This window comes from Spermophilus citellus (assembly GCF_964194105.1).
Source record: "Spermophilus citellus genome assembly, chromosome: 6".
NCBI classification, from domain to species: Eukaryota; Metazoa; Chordata; class Mammalia; order Rodentia; family Sciuridae; genus Spermophilus; species Spermophilus citellus.
This window is the reverse complement of record NC_138187.1, coordinates 163,016,219-163,037,368: the sequence shown is the minus strand read 5'-3', so window position 1 is coordinate 163,037,368 and position 21,150 is coordinate 163,016,219. Positions and strand designations below refer to the sequence as shown.

Sequence of the window (21,150 nt, the reverse complement as noted above, 5' to 3'; positions counted from 1 at the left end):
CTAAAGCTGACCTACAAAATTAGTTTTTCCACGTTTTGATTGACAGCATTTCAACAAAAGGGCAAGTAGAATATTTTGTTGGGTTTGAGACCTAGGGCAAAAGAAGTTAAAAGTTTGTTTTCCAAAGCAGGTAAATTGCTAAAAGCAAAAAATTTTAAAGTGATAGCATTCTTGGATATATTCGTAAAGAGTTTGATGAATTACCAGTTATCAGGAAAACTTAGCAAGAAGACTATCTGATCCATGCTTAGGTGCCAATGAGTCTTACCTAACTCATTATGATTGTTTATTCAACACATTTATGAGTTAAATATTTTGGGGCTTCATTCTAAAACTTGTTTTTCATGGATAAGTAACATACATTAATACTGTATTTCAAATTGCTAAGCTCCTTTTAGTAAAAATACTAGTCATTTGAATCGCTGAAATAATATTTTTGTGTTGATCATTGTTAGAATATTGCTTAGCACCTTTGCCCATAAATTTTTCAGAGAGGAAGGAAATGTTCTTAAGTGAGAGATTATTGAGAGAATTTTGTTTGACTAAACTGTGGATAATTAAAATATTTTAGTGATTCTGAAACAGACTATTAAAGAAAATAATTTGATATTAAGTATAATATCTAAAGGTTATGACTGTAATTGTTCTGACAGTAGCCCTTTGGTTTTTCCCAGAGTTCAACATTTCAGCAGTAAGAACTTAATGGGTTTTGTTTTGTATTATGTTCACTTTTTTGCACAATCACTTTTACATGTAAAAAGATTATCAAAGTCCAGATAGTTTTATGAATATGAGGAATTGTCCGTTGAGGGACTATAACAGTGGAAATTTCAACATAGAGCCAGGATTCCTGTTAGTGCCTTGGATAGAGACAGAAAATAAAAACTGCACTTGCTTTGCTGCAAAGACTATATAAATGTTTATGCCTTTCCTTCATATCCCTTGCATTTCCAATATTGAAGGAAAGGGACAGTGCGAAAAATTGCCAGGCAAAACTCCACAGTGGTTGAACCCTAATTTTTTGGTTTTCTTAGTGTACAACTTAATCTATGGTGGTGAAGAAAGTCATGACCAATTTCAGGGGGTATCCCACAAGGTGGGTCTGAGAAGTCAACACTGTTGCCGTCCAACTACACAAAATGACTATTTACCCCTTCCCATCTCTCAAATTTAGCACTCCCTGCATCCTTGACCCACCCTCAGCTGGTAACTTTTCATTCACAGTGAAAAGAAATGCACTCATTTTCCTGCTATTTAATCTCTCAGCTTTCCAACATCTGTATCACATTATCTGTGGTAGAAGCAGAAACACATTTTGGAAGAAATGTTTCTTTTCCTGTCAAGTGCTAACTGTTGCAGTTCCCATCCCTTTACAATTTCTCAAGGACTTTGTTCCTCCCACATCATTATTTCCTTTTGTGCTGAATTCTTCCTTTTGGCCTCAAACATGTTTTTTGTCTCCTTTCTTTAGAGACCCACTCTTAAGAATTGGATATTTCCTTATAGCCACTTTACTGCCTTGTGTCTCAGCCCCTTTTATAATTATGGTCCTCAAAATTGCTTACATATACTGCTTCATATTCTTACGCATTTATTCACCAACCAACTGAAATCTGCTTTTTAAAGTCATCCTTCTCTGAAACTTTTTTTTTTAATCAAAGCCACAAGTGACTTCCATTTTGCCAGATTTACAGGATACTCCCTGTTAGTATCTCCATAGATCTTGTTTGACACAGTTTCATTTCAGAGTCTGTCACTTCTTTCTTGGAACATTCTCCTCCTTGGCATTGATGACACCACATTTGCCTCTTTTACTGATAGGCTGTGGCTCGTTTTCAGTGACCATCATTCTGAGTGTCTTATCTACTTCTTGTCTACCCCCTGGTCCTGGCTCTCTTGTTTTTTCTATATACTCTCTATTCCTAGGTGATTCTATCCATTCTCCATAGATATTAATGATGCCTCTAAGTTTATGACTGTCAAAGTTATATCAATAGTCTGATCTTATACCTCGAGTTCCAGCCTCCTGTGTGCAATTGCTATTATTTTTTTTAATATTTAGTTATAGGTGGACACAATATCTTTATTCCATGTGGTGCTGAGGATCGAACCCAGTGCCTCACACGTGCTAGGCGATTGCTCTACCTCTGAGCCACAACCCCAGCCCCGGTAATTTTTATTTTTATTTTATTTTTTATTTTATTTATTTATGTGTGTGTGTGTGTGTGTCTGTGTCTGTGTGTGTGTGGTGTGCTGGGGATTGAACCCAGGTCCTTGTGCATGTGAGTCAAACACTCCACCAACTGAGCTATATTCCCAGCCCTGTAATTGCTATTTTTAACACTTGTTTTTGATTATGTTTAGACATCTTGAATTTAATCAGTTCAGCTGAAACTTTATTCAGCCTTCTACCTTTTCTGACACCAAATCAGTTCCATCTTAGTTCATTTATGACTAAATTATAATGCTACCTATTTGCTTATTTTAATAGGCCATGAGTTATTTATTCTCTCCTCTCCTTCATGTCTCATACCCAGTTCATCAGCAAGTCCTATTGGTTCTGTCTATAAAATATTTTTACTTCCTTTCCTTTTACCATCATTTCTTGTCTCCTTGCCATCTACTTTGTTTCCTTATAAGTTATTATCCATGGAGCAGCCAGAATGAGTATTTTTAAATATTAATCAGATTATATAATTGCTGTTTAAAATCTATCAAACTCTTTGTGGACCTATAAGGATCTACATGGCTTTCATCTGATTCTACTTTCTCAGTCCAAGATGAGATGTTCCAAACATATTGATTTCCTTTCATTTCCTTTGATGTGTCAAATTCTCTTCTGCCCCTGTCCTTCTTTCTGGTTCTGAACCTAAATTGTAACTGTTCTCAGCACCTGGGAAGTCTACCCCATAGCTTATCACATGGCCAACTTCTTTTTCTTTAGGTCTCAGTTGAACTACTACCCAAGAGAGATCTTTTGTAACCGTCCTAGATAGAGTCCTTTTACTCTCTGTAAACTTTTACACTCCTTTCTATTACCCTGTTTTATTTTCTGAATAGTACTTACAAATTTTTCTAATTATTTCATTTTGACTGATTTGTTTATGACATTTCTTTTATTGGAATATGCTCAAACAAAAACAGGGACATGTCTTATCTCTAATGTTTGAGTGTGACCCTCCAACCCCTACAACAATAGCCATTCTATCTATGAGAATTTAGTTATCTTTAAATTGGTCTAGCAGAGGTATAGTCTATTTAGTGTTGTTTTGATGATACCTAGGAGAGATGCTATGATTAGGTATCCAGTTATCATTTTGGGTCCATTATCTTCCCTGCACTGACTGCCTAGGCCATATATAAGACTATGTAGAGGGGCTGGGGTTGTGGCTCAGTGGTAGAGCGCTTGCCTAGCCCATGTGAGGCACTGGGCTTTATCCTCAGCACCACATGAAAATAAAGAAATAAAATATTGTGTCCATCTACAGCTTAAAAAAAAAGACTATGTCGAGCCAAGCCTGGTGGCAAATGCCCATAATCCCAGCAGCTCAGAAGGCTGAGGCAGGAAGCTCAAGAGTTCAAAGCCAGCCTCAGCAAAAGTGAAGCGCTAAGCAACTAAGTGAGATCCTGTCTCTATATAAAATACAAAATAGAGCTGGGGATGTGACTCAGGGGTCGAGTTCCCTGGGTTCCATCCCTAGTACCAAAACCAAATAAATACAAATTTTCTAAACATTACACACATTTATATATTATGTATATTTGTGTATACATTTTTTAAAAGATATAACGTGTATTTCTATGTCTGTTAAGCATACCGTTTATTTAGTTAATTGGTGAGTTCCTTTCCTAGCCTTGTTAAAAAAAAAAAAAAATTAACCTAAGGGAGAAAAAAGCCACCAATTAGCCTCAAAAAAAAAAAAAAATCTCCTTTAAATAGCACTGGAAATACTGAATAAATGATTCCTAAGATTATTGTAACTAAATCTTGATTTTTCAAGGAGGGAGCATAAGTGTGTCTATCTGGAACCTGCTGTTTATTTGCCATATCACTAAGTGGTTCTAGAATGAAGACTTCTATCCTCATAAAATATGTTGGCCGCTCATGAGGGAGGGCTTGGAACTCGGGTGAAATTGGGTGAATTCTTTGTGAGTTTTTTCTATTTGGTTTTGATATTTAGAAGAATTTCACAAATAAGTACTCTCTTATTATGATAGTCTTCTTTTGAAAGGTAAAGTGACAAACCTTATGGCTGTATAATAATGCTTTATATTATGTTGCTAAAAGCATTACTATTAGCTGACTATAAACATAGTATCTATATGGAACTGTAAAGGAAGCAGCTGTGCCTAGGGCATCCTACTTCCTACTAGCAAATTTACTAGGAAGAGCTAACAATGAGAGACATTGATGATACTTGAACTATTTTTTCAATCTTAATTACTAATTGAATAAAATTATTTCTAATAATAGTGATTAGTGTTTCTGGCATGATTGATACTTGAAACAGTAAAACAAAAATTTTACCCTTATAATCTGTATATGAGAGGCTGAAAGTTATTTGGTAGTTTGTATAGTTTGCTGTCACTGAGCGAAATTCTACATGCTCTAACCACTAAATATACCACTGTCAAGTCTTTACCCGTATGTACTGACTCCCTTTTGGTTATAGCTGATGAAGTTTATAATGCACCTATCCAAAGGCAGGCCTCCTCTTACCCCCTGGAGTCCACCTCCTTGGTCTACTTCAGAACCTCTCTCCTGCAGTTGCTCACTTTTTATGCATTAGCTTTTCTCCTCCCCGATGATTAAACAGTTTAAATTAGGACATAAACATACACATTATCTCCCAAATTAAAACATAAGAAGCTCTCTTGACTCCCTTTCCCCACCAACAATCTTCTTCTCTATTCCCTACCAATAAGACTTCTACCAAGAGTACATGTCCATGTGCTTTGTGTCTCTACTTTAATACCTCCCCATCCTCTTGAACCTGCTGTACTCTGGTTCTGGCCCATATTATTACAATGAAACAGCTCTTTTCAATGTCATCAGTTACTTGTTGCGAAATCTAGAGCTCAGTATCTTCCAGTGCACCACCAGCATTTGATGATGCATACTTCATCCTTGACACACTTTCTTCACTTAACCCTGTAGAACTCTGGTTGCTCAGTTCTCCAGTCCCCTGCCAAGCTGTCCTTTGTGCTCTTTCTCCTCTTAAACATTGATGTCCTCTGGGTTCAATTTGTAGACCTCTTCTGTCATCACTTGCTGTTTGGGGGCTTACAGTAATGTCACCAGTGACACTGGATTTCTGTCTCCTGTGAACATTGGACTGTTATCTAGTCTTCATTTGTCCACCTGGATGTGTATTCTCTCTTCTTCCCAGCTTGACTCTTCCTCTTCATTGTTCCCCACTTCGAGGAATGAAACTCTTTTTCTAGTTACTTAGGCCAAAAGCTTTGGGACCACTTTGTATGTAAACTTTCAACAAATTCTCTTGCCTGTACCTTTAAGCTGTGTCTCACATCTTGACAAGCTTTCCACTGAGTATTTGCCCTTGCTCTTCATCCCACCTGGCACACTCTTCTTTAGATATCTACTAGGTTCACTCCCTCACATCCTTGAGGTCTTTGTTCCCAGGGGCCAAGTACAAGATAGCATCTCCTCCCCACCATCTCCTTCCCTCACTTTATTTTGGCAGTTTCTTCGGTAAGTTACCACCATGGGACACTACAAACACTTGTGTGTGTTCATTTGCAGATGTCTGTTTTTCCCTTAGAACACAAACTCTGCAGGAGTAGGGACTTATTTTGTACACTACTTAATTTATTCTCAAAGCCTCATACATAGGAAACACTCAGCAAATACCTATTTGCAAAATTTCCTGTTATTTTTCTTTTCATCTGAATCATTTCTTCAGATAAAGGTTAAGAAAGCTTTTTAAGAGAGCTTTGTGAAGACTATAATGCATAACTTTTTATCACTTTAATTAAATTTTAGTAATTTGAGTGCAATTAGTGAAGTAACTTTAAAAAATTTTATGTATAGATTAGATCATTTAAGCGATACTTTGTAATTGGTATTTATTTTCTAGTGTCATTTTGTTAAAAATGTTAAAAGTGAAAATTAGGAAAGGAATGTTCAATTTCAAATCTTGTGCTGGTGATATAGTGTAGCTTAGTGGCAGAGTGTATAGCACAGTATTTTGCTTATGGAGGACCTTATTTTTATATTGTTTAATTACTTAAATATTCTTAGAAAAATATGTCTAATTCATCATAGTTTTAAAGAGAAGCATTTGAGTGTCTGTGTATACTTTGTCTCATAATTAATGGCTAGTAATTTCTTCTTAAGCAGTAATTTGTTTTTATTTTTCATCTATGAGTGTTTAATTTATATTCTTCCCCTCTTTAATGTGTTACCAAATTCTTCTTATTTTCCACCTTATTACTTTCTCTTGACCTTTCTTTTCCTGTCTGTGTCAGAATTTTTAAGGGGGCCTGAGATAGCTTTGCTCCGTAAGCGCCTGCAACAACTGAGGCTTAAGAAGGCTGAGCAGCAGAGGCAGCAGGAGCTCGCTGCACGCGCCCAGCAGCAGCCTTCCACTCCTGATCAGTCTTCTCAGGAGGGCTCTTCCCAGGACCCTCAGGCTTCAGGTTATTAATGTCAAGTGTCCTTTAGCAGCTGATAACATTGTTGTTTAATCTTGCTCATAATGAGATGCTTCCCTTTCACCATTCAGACTGAGAGCTAATGCGCTTCAGCTTATTAGCTTATCCCTCCCTTGCACATAGCCGTGTCCACATCTCAAGTGAGGGGACAGATTGGCAGCAGCATTGGCCAGAGCTGTGAATATAAAATAATCCCTTATTTGTAACATATTTGGAGAAGGGCAAGTGTTTGTTACTTTTACAGCTTGGTGTACTTTCTAATAATTATCTAGTGAATTTAGAGCCTGCTGTTGTTTCTGTTGAAACTTTGTATATGCTGAAATGAATCTATGCTTATGGGCTCCTAGCTCTTCTTTGTTTGTTGTTTTAATAGTTAACTAATTCATAAACCTATAATGCTAGGCTTTAGAATTGTAGTTTGGTTAGGCCATACTAACATGCTGAGTCAATCATTCCCTTCTGTCATGAGATTTTTTTTTTTTCAATATTTGTTCATTTGTCCTTTCTATATACAGTTAACTTCCTAATATATAGGACAGCCAAACTACTCCATGATCTCATTTTCCTGTTCTTATATTATCAAATTCTCATAAAATAGTGATAATCTGTGCCACTCTGGAGTATTTTGATGGCTTAATTCTTTTTAAGAACAGAAAAGTTTATAATGCTCAATATTTGTTGGGAGAATTAATGAAAGGCACAACAAAAAAATGTTACCTTAATTCTTTTAAGGTGAACAATATGTACTGTAAATCCTGCAGCATAATTATTATAGTGGACGTTATAAATGTTCACTTAGGTTGTCATATTAATGAGTTTATAAGATGTTGACATTCTGCCATCCTGAGCATTGATGAGTTTGAGCATTAATTACTTTGGGGACTCCTATGTAATTACTTGAGATTAGTTTGTATTGTATGTGAGCAGAACTGGACAGCTATCACTTTGTAAATATCTGTTCTAGTGAGTACGCTGGTGGCAAATGCATGTTGTATAATACTATGGAAATATAAAATAAATCTTAGCCACTGTAATATAGATATGATGGTTGAGACAAATCATGTTCTTCATGTATAATTCAATGTAATGTTAACAGAAATTTATCCAGGCAAAGGTGTCTCTTGAGTGTTTTTTTTTTTTTTTTTTCCTATAAGAGATCTCTTCCTACCCCTAAAACTAGCAGTAGGAAAGTTTGATCAGATTACAATAATGCCATTCATTAATAAAACTCTGTTAGCATTTTATGCTATAATAACACTCTAAACCAAAGTATTTTGAAAATAAAAAGAAATGAAGCATAAAAATCAATAAAAAGGTAAATAATATGTCCCTACATGTATAAATATCTTTAAAAATACTGAAATTTAGCAGGTAACAAACCAAGTATTAAAGGGATGTATGAATAGAAAGCACAATTGTCTTCATCTACAAGAAAGAAGTATACATTGTAGATGTGAGAAAAATACTTTAAGACTTATTAACCCTTCATATCTAGTTCAGAAATTTGAATTGAAACAGTTTTTTTTTTTTTTTTTAGAATCACAAATTTAGGGTGATTATATGGCTTCCGTGGATAAGATGGCTTTCTAATCTCTCAGTATTACTCTAGTTAATAACACCATCTGGCTTGTGTTCCTTAAAAAGTTAAAGTTGAGTAGACACTTTGCCAGATCCAAAAGTGAGAAACATCTTTTCATTGTTATTGGGCATCATGGTTGGGGCCCTGAGGCAGTGCATGTGATCCAGTGTTAGAAGCCATGCTCCCACTCAGCCAGGCTGCACTCTTCACCTGGCAACAAGATGCTTAAATGTTTTGGCAGCATGCAGGTGGGCCCTCATAAGTCTCATCTGTGGCACAACTTGTGTTCATTTGTCTGTGGCTCTTTTTACTCTGTCTTCACATGTCATAGGAACACTATTCATAATTGAAAGTTTTAAAAACTGTTAATAAGGGACAACTAATACCATTTATATACTTTGTCCACTTAGTAAGTTTTGGAAGTGAGGAAAAAAAGAGTTTGTTTAATGCAAATGTCCTTTTCAGAACATACACATTATAAAAATACAGCATAGAGATTAATTTATGAAATTCAAAAGGGATAGGTTTTAATTGAATAACAATTATAAAAACCTAATGATTATATGCAGTTTTGTGTATGTGTATTTTGGACAGTAATTGATCCATTCTGTCACGATAGATGTTGCTACCCAGAGTACAGAAAGCACCAAAATTAGCATTCTAGGTTTAAATATTTTAGTAATAGAAGAATATACATTTCTCATATATAAAAAGCATATTTCCCATTTTACCATATCTTTAAAGTAATGATCCTACCAGTAAATGGTACTTCTGTTGTACTTCCACCTAAGTTTTTTAGTATAAAGTGTTTAGAGGAGACGTGACTGATTTGAAAAGGATGAAATTTTAATAAGCATAAAAAGAGTTTCTTAACTATTACATTGTCTGGCAAATATTTCATACTCATTCAAGACACAGGACTCATGAGAATCTTTTGTGCAAGGTTAAGTGGAAGATGAACCCATAATACCTTATTTCTGTGGGGAAGTGAGATCAAAATATCAAACTACTATGCAGAAATAGTAATCTACATTTTTAGTGGGATCATATAGGAAAGGATTTGATAGTAGTTAATGATAATCCCAAGTGGAATATTATCTATTTAGTTGTCAATATTTCTTGGCATTTGAAGACTAAAACATAATCCCAAGGTATCAAATGATACCACCTTCAGTTTCAAATTATTGTTTAAAGTGAGTTACATAAAACGTTGTTAAAAGATTTTTAAAAGTGATTTTTCCTTTTATTTTCAGCTGTGAACTCTTTCATCAGTCTTCTATGGAAGTTCTGATTTGAAAGATGTAAAAGTGGCTCTCTTGATTTAACAGTGGAGGGAGATGAGTGATGAGCCACCCTGCTTGCCCTCATGCTGCCGGCCAGGCTCCTCTGGTCTTCCAAGCCCATTTTGAAAAGCACTATTCTAAAAGAGTCTCTGATACCTACAAATGATAATCTTTCAGAGTTAATTTACAAAAATAAGATTTTTTCAAGTCAGAATATGTTATTTTAAAATATTTTTAAAGTATATACATATTTTTTTCTGGACTTTTAGGAAATATAACTATTTAGGGAATACAGTATAAATAATTTTCTAAACTTCTAGGAAATACATAAAAAATATCTGAGATTTTTGTTGTTTAATTTTAATCACAAAGAGGTACATTTTTCTTCATCATGTCATTATTTTGATATTAGACTGACGAATTCTTGCCCCTGGCCCTAAGACTGGATAACCCTGGATATAGGTCATTTGACTGCCTTATGCTTCAGTTTCCCAATTACTAATTTATTTAGATACTATACCTTCCACAATTTGCAGAGGTGGCATAAAGGTGGGTTAGACTATATTGCATATATAGTATTTATGTTTCAAGGTTGATAAGAGTTCAGGGATCTGTATTGAGCTGTATCAGTGTTTACCAGGTGAATACCCTAAATAGCTACTGCAGAGGCATTCAGCATATGGCTGATTTTAAGCCCAACTCTTCTTTTCCATTTCAGGTTCCCGAAGTCATGGGTTGCTGGCTCCTGCTCAGAGTGACAGCACCCTGTGGATTCTGCTGGTACTGGCCCGACCACCACAGAGCCCCACTGGAGCATGGAGCCAGCCTAGAGAGGGTCAGGTAGGAACTGTTTTTTCACTCTATGGCACGGTTTTGCCAATTGGAAAAAAAAAAAAAAAGTAACTTTTATACCCCAAAAAAGGGTATAAAACATTGGTAATTAATTTTGAAAAAGGGCTTTTCAAAACTGAGCCATATTGGAAAAAATCAGCACTTACCCAATCTTGTGCAAGTAGACTCATTATTTCCCCAGATTCCCCACAGTGTACATAATGGCAGTCACATTGTAGCATTTCTCAAATAGATACATTTGATCCATGTTTCTAGTGTTTATAAAAGTAGTTAGTGATATTTGCCTACTTCTGTAAGAACTTTTTAACTGCTTAAATGACAGAGTCCTAAGCAACTTTAAGTGATAATATGTTCCATAGTTTTCAGAACATTTTTGTGTTACTATTTTTCATTATCATATTTCTGAAAACCAGGGAAGTAGCAATAACATTAATTGCCCTTTCCTATGTGTCACCTGAAAAGTTTATATGGATGACCTCATTAAGTCTTCACAAGAACACTATGTGGTAGATACTATGATAAGGCCCATTTTATACGTGGAAAAAGTGAGACTTAAGCAAGTTAAATAATTTGTCCAGAGTTACAATTTAACTGAGTAAAAAGCCACATTCAAAATCAAGAAGTGTGGATGAAGAGTTATTATTATTTATATAACAACTATTATATATTGACAATTATTGTCAGTCTTTTCTACAGGGGAAATTCTAGTGTTATTGGACTAAGATAATTTTCTCAAGACTGACCTGCAAATTTTTTTGGAAGTAATTGACCTCTAATATACACTGAGCTTAGTATAAATGAGCTTTTACTTAAAGTTTATTTCTACCTTAAAAATAATTTAATTCTAGATGGGCACAGTGGCGCATGCCTGTAACCCTAGCGGCTCAGGAAACTAAGGCAGGAGGATTGAAAGTTCAAAGCCAGCCTCAGTAATTTAATCAGATCATGTCTCAAAATCAAAAATAAAAAGTGCCAGGAATGTGGTTCAGTGGTTAAATGCTCCTGGGTTCAATCTCCAACACAAAAATAAATAAATAATTTTAAACACTTTACATACACTGATCAACCATATTGCATTTAACATTAAATTATCACGGGACCATATATTCAGGTTTTACTTTGTGGTGGTATTTCATGGAGAGATGGAAGCAATGTGGCAAACAGTTGAAGCAGTCAGTGTAAACTAATAAGTACAATTTTTTATATTTGCTCTTTTGATGGTTATTAATAACTTTAAAACATTTTTAAGAGGAACTATAGATAATGTATTTATGCACACTTAGTGGTATAAAAGCATATCACTTAATATGTTTATGTGACAAGAAATACCTTCCAAAAACAGTTGCATTGTCCTGAGATTATAACTAAAATATTTTATTTTGAGGGATTTCTTCACAAAGATTAGCCTTTAAGATGTGTGGAATAACAAATAATTTTCCAGAAATGCACAATATCTGTAAGAGACTATAAAATCAAACAGGAAACCCTTTTAGTTTGGGAGTATTTTTCTGTCTTAATTTAAGATTTAATCTTTTAAATCTTTCAAGTCTGAAAACAGTTTTATAGAGATGACAGCCTTCTAGATACTTGATTGATGTGGTTTCACTTACTCTTTAATTTTACTAAAAAACTTAAAAAAGATGAATTTACTTCAATAAGGTTTATGCATTCCATAATATTTTGGGACAAATATTTGCAAAGAAGGTTTCTTGGAGGACTTATAGTTTTCTTTGAGCTCTTAATTATTAAATGAGAATACAATGATTATGTATGGTAAATCCAAAGAGATGAACTGTGTCTTACAAGGGACTTTTGAAAGAGATTTTTCCAATATTTATTTCACTGAGTCGCAGTTTTTTTTTTAATTTTAAAGAGTATAATTTTATTTCTAAAGATTATTCATTGTTCTTCAGAAATAACAGTATTGAGTCTAACTCTGAAATAGGTAAGTGACAAGTCTTACAAAGCAAAGTAAAGCATAGTAGGTTAAGGAACTGATTGGAAGTCTACCATTTTGGCTTTCTTTTTAGTTTAACAAAGACTCCTTAACTGTCTCATGAAGAGGTAATGAGTAAGGATGAGTAACAACTATTCAATTAACTATCATGCTTCATCAAAATCTAGTAAGATAAAAATCTATGAGCAAACTGGTATGATATTAGAAAGTGGAAGATTTAAAGTTGAAGCAAGTAGCATGAGTAATGGGATATAGATGTTTAAATGTACAAATGAAAGCAATCAAATGATATAGAAGTGTCCTGAATCCAGGATACACTGTAAAACCTCCCTCAGTTATCCAGTTAAGGATGATCTTTACTTAAAACATTTACTTTCGGGGAAATGAAATGCCATCATGAGTAGAAGTGTCCCATTAATATTTACTAAGAGCTAGAGAATAGGATGTTAGAAATTAAGAATTATTTTTACATTTTGGGAGAGCTATGCTTAGTGCCCACATTTTTTCTTTGACTGTAGCTCTACAGGGATACTGAACTCAAGTCAAGAATGGAAAGGGGCTACCTCTTTATACAGGTTGAGTATCCTTTATCTGAAATGCTTAGGAACCAGAAGTACTTCAAATTTAAATTTTTTGGATTTTTTAATATTTGCATATACATAATGAGATATCTTGGGAGATCCAATCCAAGTCTAAACATGAAATTCATTAATGTTAATTCATTATGTGTTCTGGGTATGTCATACTCTTTAATACTGATGTAGATGGACACATTATCTTTATTTATTTATTTTTATGTGGTGCTGAGGATCAAACCCAGTGCCTCACACTCTACCACTGAGCTACAGCCCCAGCCCAACACTGATGTTTTTATTTCAACTTTGTTTTGACTCTGACCTGTCATGAGTCAGCTATCCAAACACCTTTTGATTTTGGAGCATTTCAAATTTTTGGATAAGGGATGCTCAGCCTGTATTTCCCAGTATTTTGATAAGGCTACTAGATCTACAGTTTGATAAGGAAGAAAGGAAAAGCTGAGGCCTAAAAGCATGCTAATTATTGTCAAAATCAAGTGTAAAATCAAAACTTAATTGAGGCAGGGACATGGTGACACGTGTCTGTGATCCCAGGTACTAGGAGGTTGAGGCAGGGTGATTAAAAATTTGAGGTCTCCCCATGCAACTTAATGAGACCCTTTCTCAAAATAAAATGGACTAGGGGTATTGCTCAGCAGTTGTGCACTTGTCCAGGGTTCAATCCCCAGTACTGCCAAAAAAAAACCAAAAAAACCCACAGGCAAGGGAGAGTTTTTTCTGTTTTATCAGGATGTCTTCCTAAACCAGAGTTTTTCACATAGTAAAATACAATTATTAGAAATTCTCATGTAGAAACACAGTATATCCAAAAAATAAAAACAAATCTGTTTTATTTGAAGCCAAAGAGCCCAGACTATTAAAAGCATTCTCCTTGCCTCTCTTTTTCTTTCCCTACCAGGTACCTCTAAAGAAATCTAAGCTTGCCAGGCAAGGTGGCACTGCCTATAATCCCAGTGACTTGGGAAGTTGAGGCAGGAGGATTGCAAGTTTTAGGCCAGCCTCAGTGACTTGATGAGACTCTGTCTCTAAAAAATAAAAGGGACTTGGGATGTAGATCAGTGGCACTGGGTTTGATCCCCAGTATCTCAAAAAAAAAAAAAAAAGAAATCTAAGCTTTCACTGAGTATAGTTTTAATATGCACAATATATTCTAGAATTTTTAACATTATGTATGTTTCTATAAAAGTAATTACTTTGTTGAGTATCTTATAAACCATTTCCTTTGTCTAACATCTGGACTTGAGCTACTTGTTCAGCTTATGGTATAACAAACAACATCTCACTTAAGTGCAGTGAGCATCTCGTTTCATGCTTTAAATTTTCCACGAGATTTAGATTTGTATCAGGAGCTGGAGAGGGCATCTGAGAAGGACAGGGAGTCTCTCCTGTTCAGTGGCGATACCCCATTTCTAATTTTTATCTACCTTGTACTCTGTGCCTTTGCTGAAAGAATTTGAAGAAAAAAAAAGTATGTGCATGGAAGTAGAAGAATATTTTCTCAACTTACTCTCAAAGTTGCTAAATGCTTGCCTGAAATAACAATCATAAGCACATGGCCTTGCTTACTCACTGCTTAGAGAAAACACCACAGTACTTACTTCTATTCCCCACCCTTATACATTGTTCCTTAAGCTTATAGATGATCATAACATTGCTGTGCAGTTTTCTGCTGCTTACTTTTAAGTTGAAATCTCATTTTTGTTTCAGATTCTCCTTCTTCTGTGGTTAACAAACAGCTCGGATCCATGTCACTTGACGAGCAACAGGGTGCGTGCAACAGGAGATGCGCTATGCCCATCCATCCATAGTTTTATTGCAATGCATAAACAAAGTTCTTTTTCATTTTTACATAGCATTTCATTTTGATTGTGGTCTTAACATTAGTATTTTATAGACTAAATACCCCAGGTGGTATTGTGCACAAAGGGCCCCCTTGGCCTTTACAAATTATGCTCTGTGTAAGCTAATTTCTGTCTTTGACCTTTTATGGCAAATTTGAATTTTTTTTTCCTGTAACAGTGTTGTAGTGGATATAAACTATATCCATTTTAAATGCTAGGTATCTGTCATAAAATTATGTAGAACTGTGGGTGTGTGGTTAGCATAATCACCTCATCACTCATTTAGGAAAAGTCATTTGAGCATAGTATTATTTCATTAGACTTTCATAGTAATGACACTTGATTTAGTATGGTCTCATTTATCTGGTGATCTGACTTCTGTTAGCTTTAACTATAAGGAATATACTTAGAAACCCAGAGGTAAACTGAGAAGCCACACATCAGAAGGGAAAATGGCTTCTACTTGGCACTTGCACTTTTTGAAGTATCAGAGGGGTGGACTTGTCCGAGAAGCCTTGAGGAGAACCTGATGATATAGATTACTTATTTTTCAAGCTTTTTTACTGGCCCATCAAATACAGCACAGAGAGGGAAGGAAGGCATTCTGACAAAAGGGGCCATCTGAAAAGAAGGGTGGAGAAAGGAAGACTATAAACAGCTAAAATAGCCTCTGTGGAATTAGGACAAATGGGTTACTCTCTCCACTCGCAGTTCCCTGAAGTGTTCTAAGTATTTTTTGACACAGTATCATAAATGTTACTAATTTTTGATGTTAGGTCATAAAGAAAAATTTAAAATGCTTTTTTTTTTCCACTATTAAAAAAGGCAGGTGGGTGGCCTGATAGAGTTTAGAAATATTTTTTTAAAGACATTTTCTTTTTCAAGTAGCAAAAGCTATGAGATTTGGTTGGCTAAAAGTTTACACACGTAAGCTGACTCACTTGTTAATAGCAATAGGGAAATTAAATATTTTTATACAGTGTGAAGTAGGTCTAATTTTAACTATATCTTAGCAAAATCTTTGAAAACAGTTTTTAAAACAGGGTAGAAAACTTCTGTACTTTGAACCTTAAATTATTCTACGTGAACTTGAGAATGACGAGTATTATTATAGGTTTTTTTCCCGTAAGTGAAAAAAAAATTAGTAATGACTTTGAGAACCAAGGAATTAAATGTTTTATCTTTATACATTTATTATAGAGAGAGCAACACAGAAGACTAACTAAAGTGAATCACAGTTATAGCATTATATATTAGACAGTGGCCAAATTCATACTCTTATTTTATATCAGTAATTTTCATAGATTGTATTAAATGTTAAATTCAATTTAAGTTGAGAATGTATGCATGATATGGGACATGACAAAAAGAGAAGAATCAAGCTGAACATGCAGATCTTTGAACTCAGCTCCTGGGTAAATGGTAATAATTCTAGTTTAGAAGTGGAAATTAAGAGGTTTTTTTGTCCCTGGGGCCATGTATAGTATAGTATGTCTTTTAGCCATGTAAGTAGAGAAGCGAGGTCAAATATTGAGATGATTTGGCAGAAAGTGCATTATAATAGACCATTAAAATGTAGCTTTGTGGTAAGACCTCTGAACAGAAATGTTGTAATGGTGGAAAATATATATCCAAATTATTTAAGTCCTGTTTTTTTTTTTTTTTTTTTTTTTTTTTACATGCCTTTGCTTGGTAGGATTAATGTCCTGAGGGCTTCAATTAAGGGCTTAGGTTACCTGAAGATAACTTCTACCAGAAAAGTTAAGGGAGACTGCCCACCAGTGATCTGTCTCTTCTGGACTAATGTAATATTTTCTTAGCTGCTCTTCTCACCCAGGCTGTCATCTATTCTCTACCAGCATCCAGAGTGACACTTTAAAGAATGTAAATATACTTGTATCATTTATCAGCCTACAATTTTTTAATTGCTTTCATATAGGCCTTTAAAACAATCCAAGTCCATGCCTTTGCTTACATGACCTGGCCCCATCTCTCTAGCCATGTCTCAGGCCACTCTGCTTGCTTGCTACAGTCTTGCCAGATAGCCTCCTTTCAGTCCTACCACTGAGCTCCTTTACCTCTCAAACCCCCGGACCTGCTTTTCCTTTACTAGAACTGCTTTTCTGTTAAGCAACTTTTGTTTATCCTTTGAATCTCACTTTGTCAAAAATAATAAGGCCTCCCTGTCTTTTGCAGTTCTTTTCCTTTATGGTGTGTTATTTTCCCACATTTGCTTTATAATCATACATTAATTTAGGGGATTGTTTGTTTCTGTATTGAATGAGTAAGTAGATTGATTGAATCTTTAAGCACTGGGAAGCTTGGGAAAGTATTTCAGCTTGGGAAAAATGAGACCAGATTTAAATATTGGCAAGTGCATTTTGGAAGTTTTAAGAAAGATTGGTGGGAGGTTGCAATGGTAGGAGCACATAAGGGGCTGCTACTGCATTCGTCCAGTTGGAAATGATGAGGAAGTCAGTCTAAGGCCATAGCAGTGGGAAATGAGAATGGTCAAATTGGTTAAAAAAAAGTTTGAGAGGTAGAGTAAATGGGAGTTGGGCTGGGCTTTTAGCTCAGTGGTGCAGTGCCATCCTAGCATGCACCAAGCCCTGGTTCAATCTCCAGCACTGAAAAAGACAAGAAGAATAAATGGGACTTTGGAACTGATTAGGTAGAAATGATGTCTGGGTAAGGTGATAGTGAACCATCAGCCAAGAGAGTTTCCAGGAGGAATAGCTGATTTTAGGGGAAAGAAATATCCCGTTAAGATATTGTTTTAAATGTAGAGTTTGAAGTGTGTCTTAATCTGTTTTCAGTTGCTATTAAAGAATACATTCATGTGAGTAATTTACAAAGGAAAGAGGTTTATTTTGGCTCACTATTCTCACTATATCTGCATGGCTTCTTATAAGGACCTTGTGCTACTCCATGCATGGTTAAAAAGTGAAACAGCCAGGGCTGGAGTTGTGGCTCAATGGTAGAGTGCTCGCCTAGCATGCATGAGGCCCTGGGTTCAATCCTCAGCACCGCATAAAAATAAAATAAAGATGTGTCCACCTAAAACTAAAAAATAAATATTTAAAAAAAAAAGTAAACAGAGAAAGCTGAGGAAGCCAAATCCAGTTATAACAACTCATTCCAGAACTACCTGATGCAGTCTCCTGGAGAGGAGATCTCTTCTGCAAGTTGACATTAATCTTTTTGTAAGGACTCTGCCCCAAGACCCAAAGCCTCTCACAAGCCCCCACCTTACAGCACTAGCCTTGAGGAACATACAAATCATATTCAGACCATTGGATGTACAAATGGAGCAGTCTCATAGACGGCTATTTGGCTATATGATTTTGGAAGTCACCAGGAGTCAGAGGTCGAGATGAAACATTAGGACCCATACATTTATGGATAGTTGGAAAAAATGGGAATGGGTGATACTGTCTGTAAGAGGATGAAATGAAAAGAATCTGCTCTCCAGGGAAAAAGCAGAGCAAAAGGACCTAGCTTAGGGAGACTGGAAAAGAAGGGTGAGAGAAGTGAGGCAGGGCAGCAGGAACGCCAGATCTAAAGGAAAGGCTTCCAGAGGGCTGCATTTGGAAGCACATGGGCTGTTGATTACTTGGACATGAGGTTTGAGTTACAACATGATAGAAGTACAAACCTGATAGCAATGTGTGAGGAGGAAGGTTTAGGAAAAATGGAGACGTGAAAGCTCAGTTAAGAGTGAAGAGAGAGAAATGGTAGCAGTCTTCATACCATATTCAGACCTTGCTACAGCCTGAATGTGGTTTGTATGGTAGCGTGCTATAGTTTGAAATCCAAGCATGTTCTACTTACAGATTAAGCACAGAAATTCTTTATTAATGACGGAGAGAGTAGTTAATGTCCTAATGTACAGTTATTAATGCCCTATATGTACTGTAAAGGTCTTTAACCTTTCCTTTCCTTCTTGGTGCTGAGGTTTTGAACCCAGGGCCTCGTGTGTGGTAAGCACACACTACCTACCATTGAACTACGCCCCCAGACCTTGAAGGTTTTAATCTTTACCAGCATTCCTGTTCTGTTTTACCCTGTAAAATGTAAAAGGTAATACATTTAACATTGTCTTTTTTAATGTATCTCTCAGTAATGATTGAGCATAATGGTTTTTTTTTTGTTTTTAAAGAGATGATGATGATTTTTTAAAATTGTTACTGTAGTTTTATATTTATGCATTGGAATATTAATTCATCATCTTTCAAGTGCCCAGGCACTTTTCTGTGTAATTCCTAAAATTCTTTCTCTTTTTTTAAAAATATTTTTTAGTTGTTGATGAACCTTTATTTTTTATTTATTTGTATGTGGTGCTGAGAATCGAACCCAGTACCTCATGCATGCTAGGTAAGCGTGCTACCACTGAGCCACAACCCCGGCCCCCTAAATTTCTTTATTTGAGGAGATTCCTAGGGATAACTTTGTTACTAATATTTTTTTTTAATTTTAATAGGCTTGCTTCACTGAAGAAAACTTCATTTCTTTGAATAACTGTATACATTATTTTTAAATATTTTTAAAATTTTATTTTAATGAGTTATACATGACTCTAGAATGCATTTTGATACATTATATATAATGGAATATAATTTCTCATTCTTCTAGTTGTACATGATGTAAAGTTAACACTGGTCATATAATTGTGTGCATGTATACATTATTGAACTGGTTGATTGCAGTCAGTGTTTTGCTTATTTGTATTGATTTTTTAAAACAAATTACAGTGTGATAAACAAACGTATATTTACTCTAAACCTTCAGAGTTATAAATGCAGCTACCTGCTTGTTTTAGTAGTTTTAATTTAAGACAGTGTTTCACTCTGTTGCCCAGTGGGTCTTAAATTCTTGGGTGAAAGCTGTCTTCCTACCTCAGTTCTAATTAGTGACATTTTTGATGTTTTGGAAGTTAAACTCTATTTGTGTTGTGTGTGCACTTGATGTACTCTCCTGTTAATCATATCTATAGCTGTACCTCCAGTTTGTTTTCTAACTTACAATTGTCTATGATAAAAATGACTGACATCTATTGAGTTTTTATGTAACACTGTGTTAAGCATTTTATGCATCTCATTCATCCTGATGCTAATGAATGAATGTTATTATTAACCTCATTTTACTCATGAAGAAGCTAAGCATAAAAGCAAATGAGATACGTGCAAGAGCCACATTTGTATGTCTGCTTCATTTATTCAACTGAGGCTTCACTGCCCGTCCTGGCTCTAGGATGCATGGATGAATAAAACTAATGCTATCTGTTGTTAGAGACTGAATTGGTGAATAATAACAGGAACAATGGCACAGACACTTACCATCACGTCCACTTTGTACCGAGCATTGCTTTGAGCAGCTTTTACACATTCATTTCTTTAACCCTTACTGTGACCTTCCTAAGTAGGTACTGTTGTTATCCCTGTTTTCCAGATGACACAGCTGAGGCAAGGAGAAGTTAACAAACTTGTCTCGAGGTCACATGCAGTAAATGTTAGAAATGTGAGTCCAACCAGGCAACCTGGTTCCAGCACCTGCTCATAATCTCTGTGCTTTGCCTCATCTAATTGTAAAGACAGATGAGTGTGGTGAGTGTTATTGTAGGGCTACTTGTAAGGGAGCCTCATTCCTTCGCACAGCGGGCCAGGGACCCCATTCCTGAGGAGACCCCAGAGTTGAGTCAGCCAGCCAGGGGAGGCAGGTGTGCAAAGGTAAGCAGGAAGAGACATGCAGAACTCTGATAGTAGAATGGGGGGAAGAATTGCCTGGGCTCTAGACCCAAACTGAGGAGGACCACCTGAGGTGTTAAATTTAAAATCAGAGGGAAGCTGATAAAGGATTTAAAAGAAGTAGGATTCCCTGATGTCCTGAATATAGAGATTGACTAGAGACAGTTACTGTTTTAGTCAGCTTTTCTGTACTGTGTCCTAAAGACCTGACAAGAGAAATGTAAAGGAGGAAAAGGTTTTATTTTGGTTCACAGTTTCAGGGGTTCAGTCCGTGGTTGGCTGACTGCACAGCTTGGGGCCTAAAGTGAGTCAGGACATCATGGTGGAAGGGTGTGGCAGAGGAAGGCAGCTCAGGACCTGGCAACCAAGTAGCAGAGAGAGCTTTGCTTACCAGAGACAAAATATGTACCCTAAAGACACTCCCTGGTGACCTGTTTCCTCCAGCCACACCTTACATGCCCACTGTCACTGCCCAGTTAGTACACATCAGTGGCTTAATCCACTAATTCTTAGTCACACTTTTCATAATCTAATCATGTTTCCTCTGAAAATCCTTGTTTGTCTCACACATGAGCTTTTGGGGGACACCTCATATCTAAACACTAACAACCACTTAGGAAGTT

At 35.8% G+C, this 21,150-nt stretch overlaps 1 protein-coding gene across 4 annotated transcripts in view; it reads left to right on the top strand.

The window, feature by feature from the left end:
- The window catches only part of DCAF6 (DDB1 and CUL4 associated factor 6), a 108,034-nt gene that overhangs the window by 50,321 nt on the left and 36,563 nt on the right, over positions 1-21,150 (top strand). For 2 of the 4 annotated variants that reach the window (XM_081297525.1, XM_081297526.1), the window contains exons 11-12: positions 6,490-6,660; positions 14,650-14,709. The exons of the other annotated variants lie outside the window; for them this stretch is intronic. In XM_081297525.1, the coding sequence (XP_081153651.1) occupies positions 6,490-6,660; positions 14,650-14,709 (231 nt within the window). The remainder of the gene's footprint in view (positions 1-6,489; positions 6,661-14,649; positions 14,710-21,150) is intronic. 4 annotated transcript variants of the gene reach the window in all.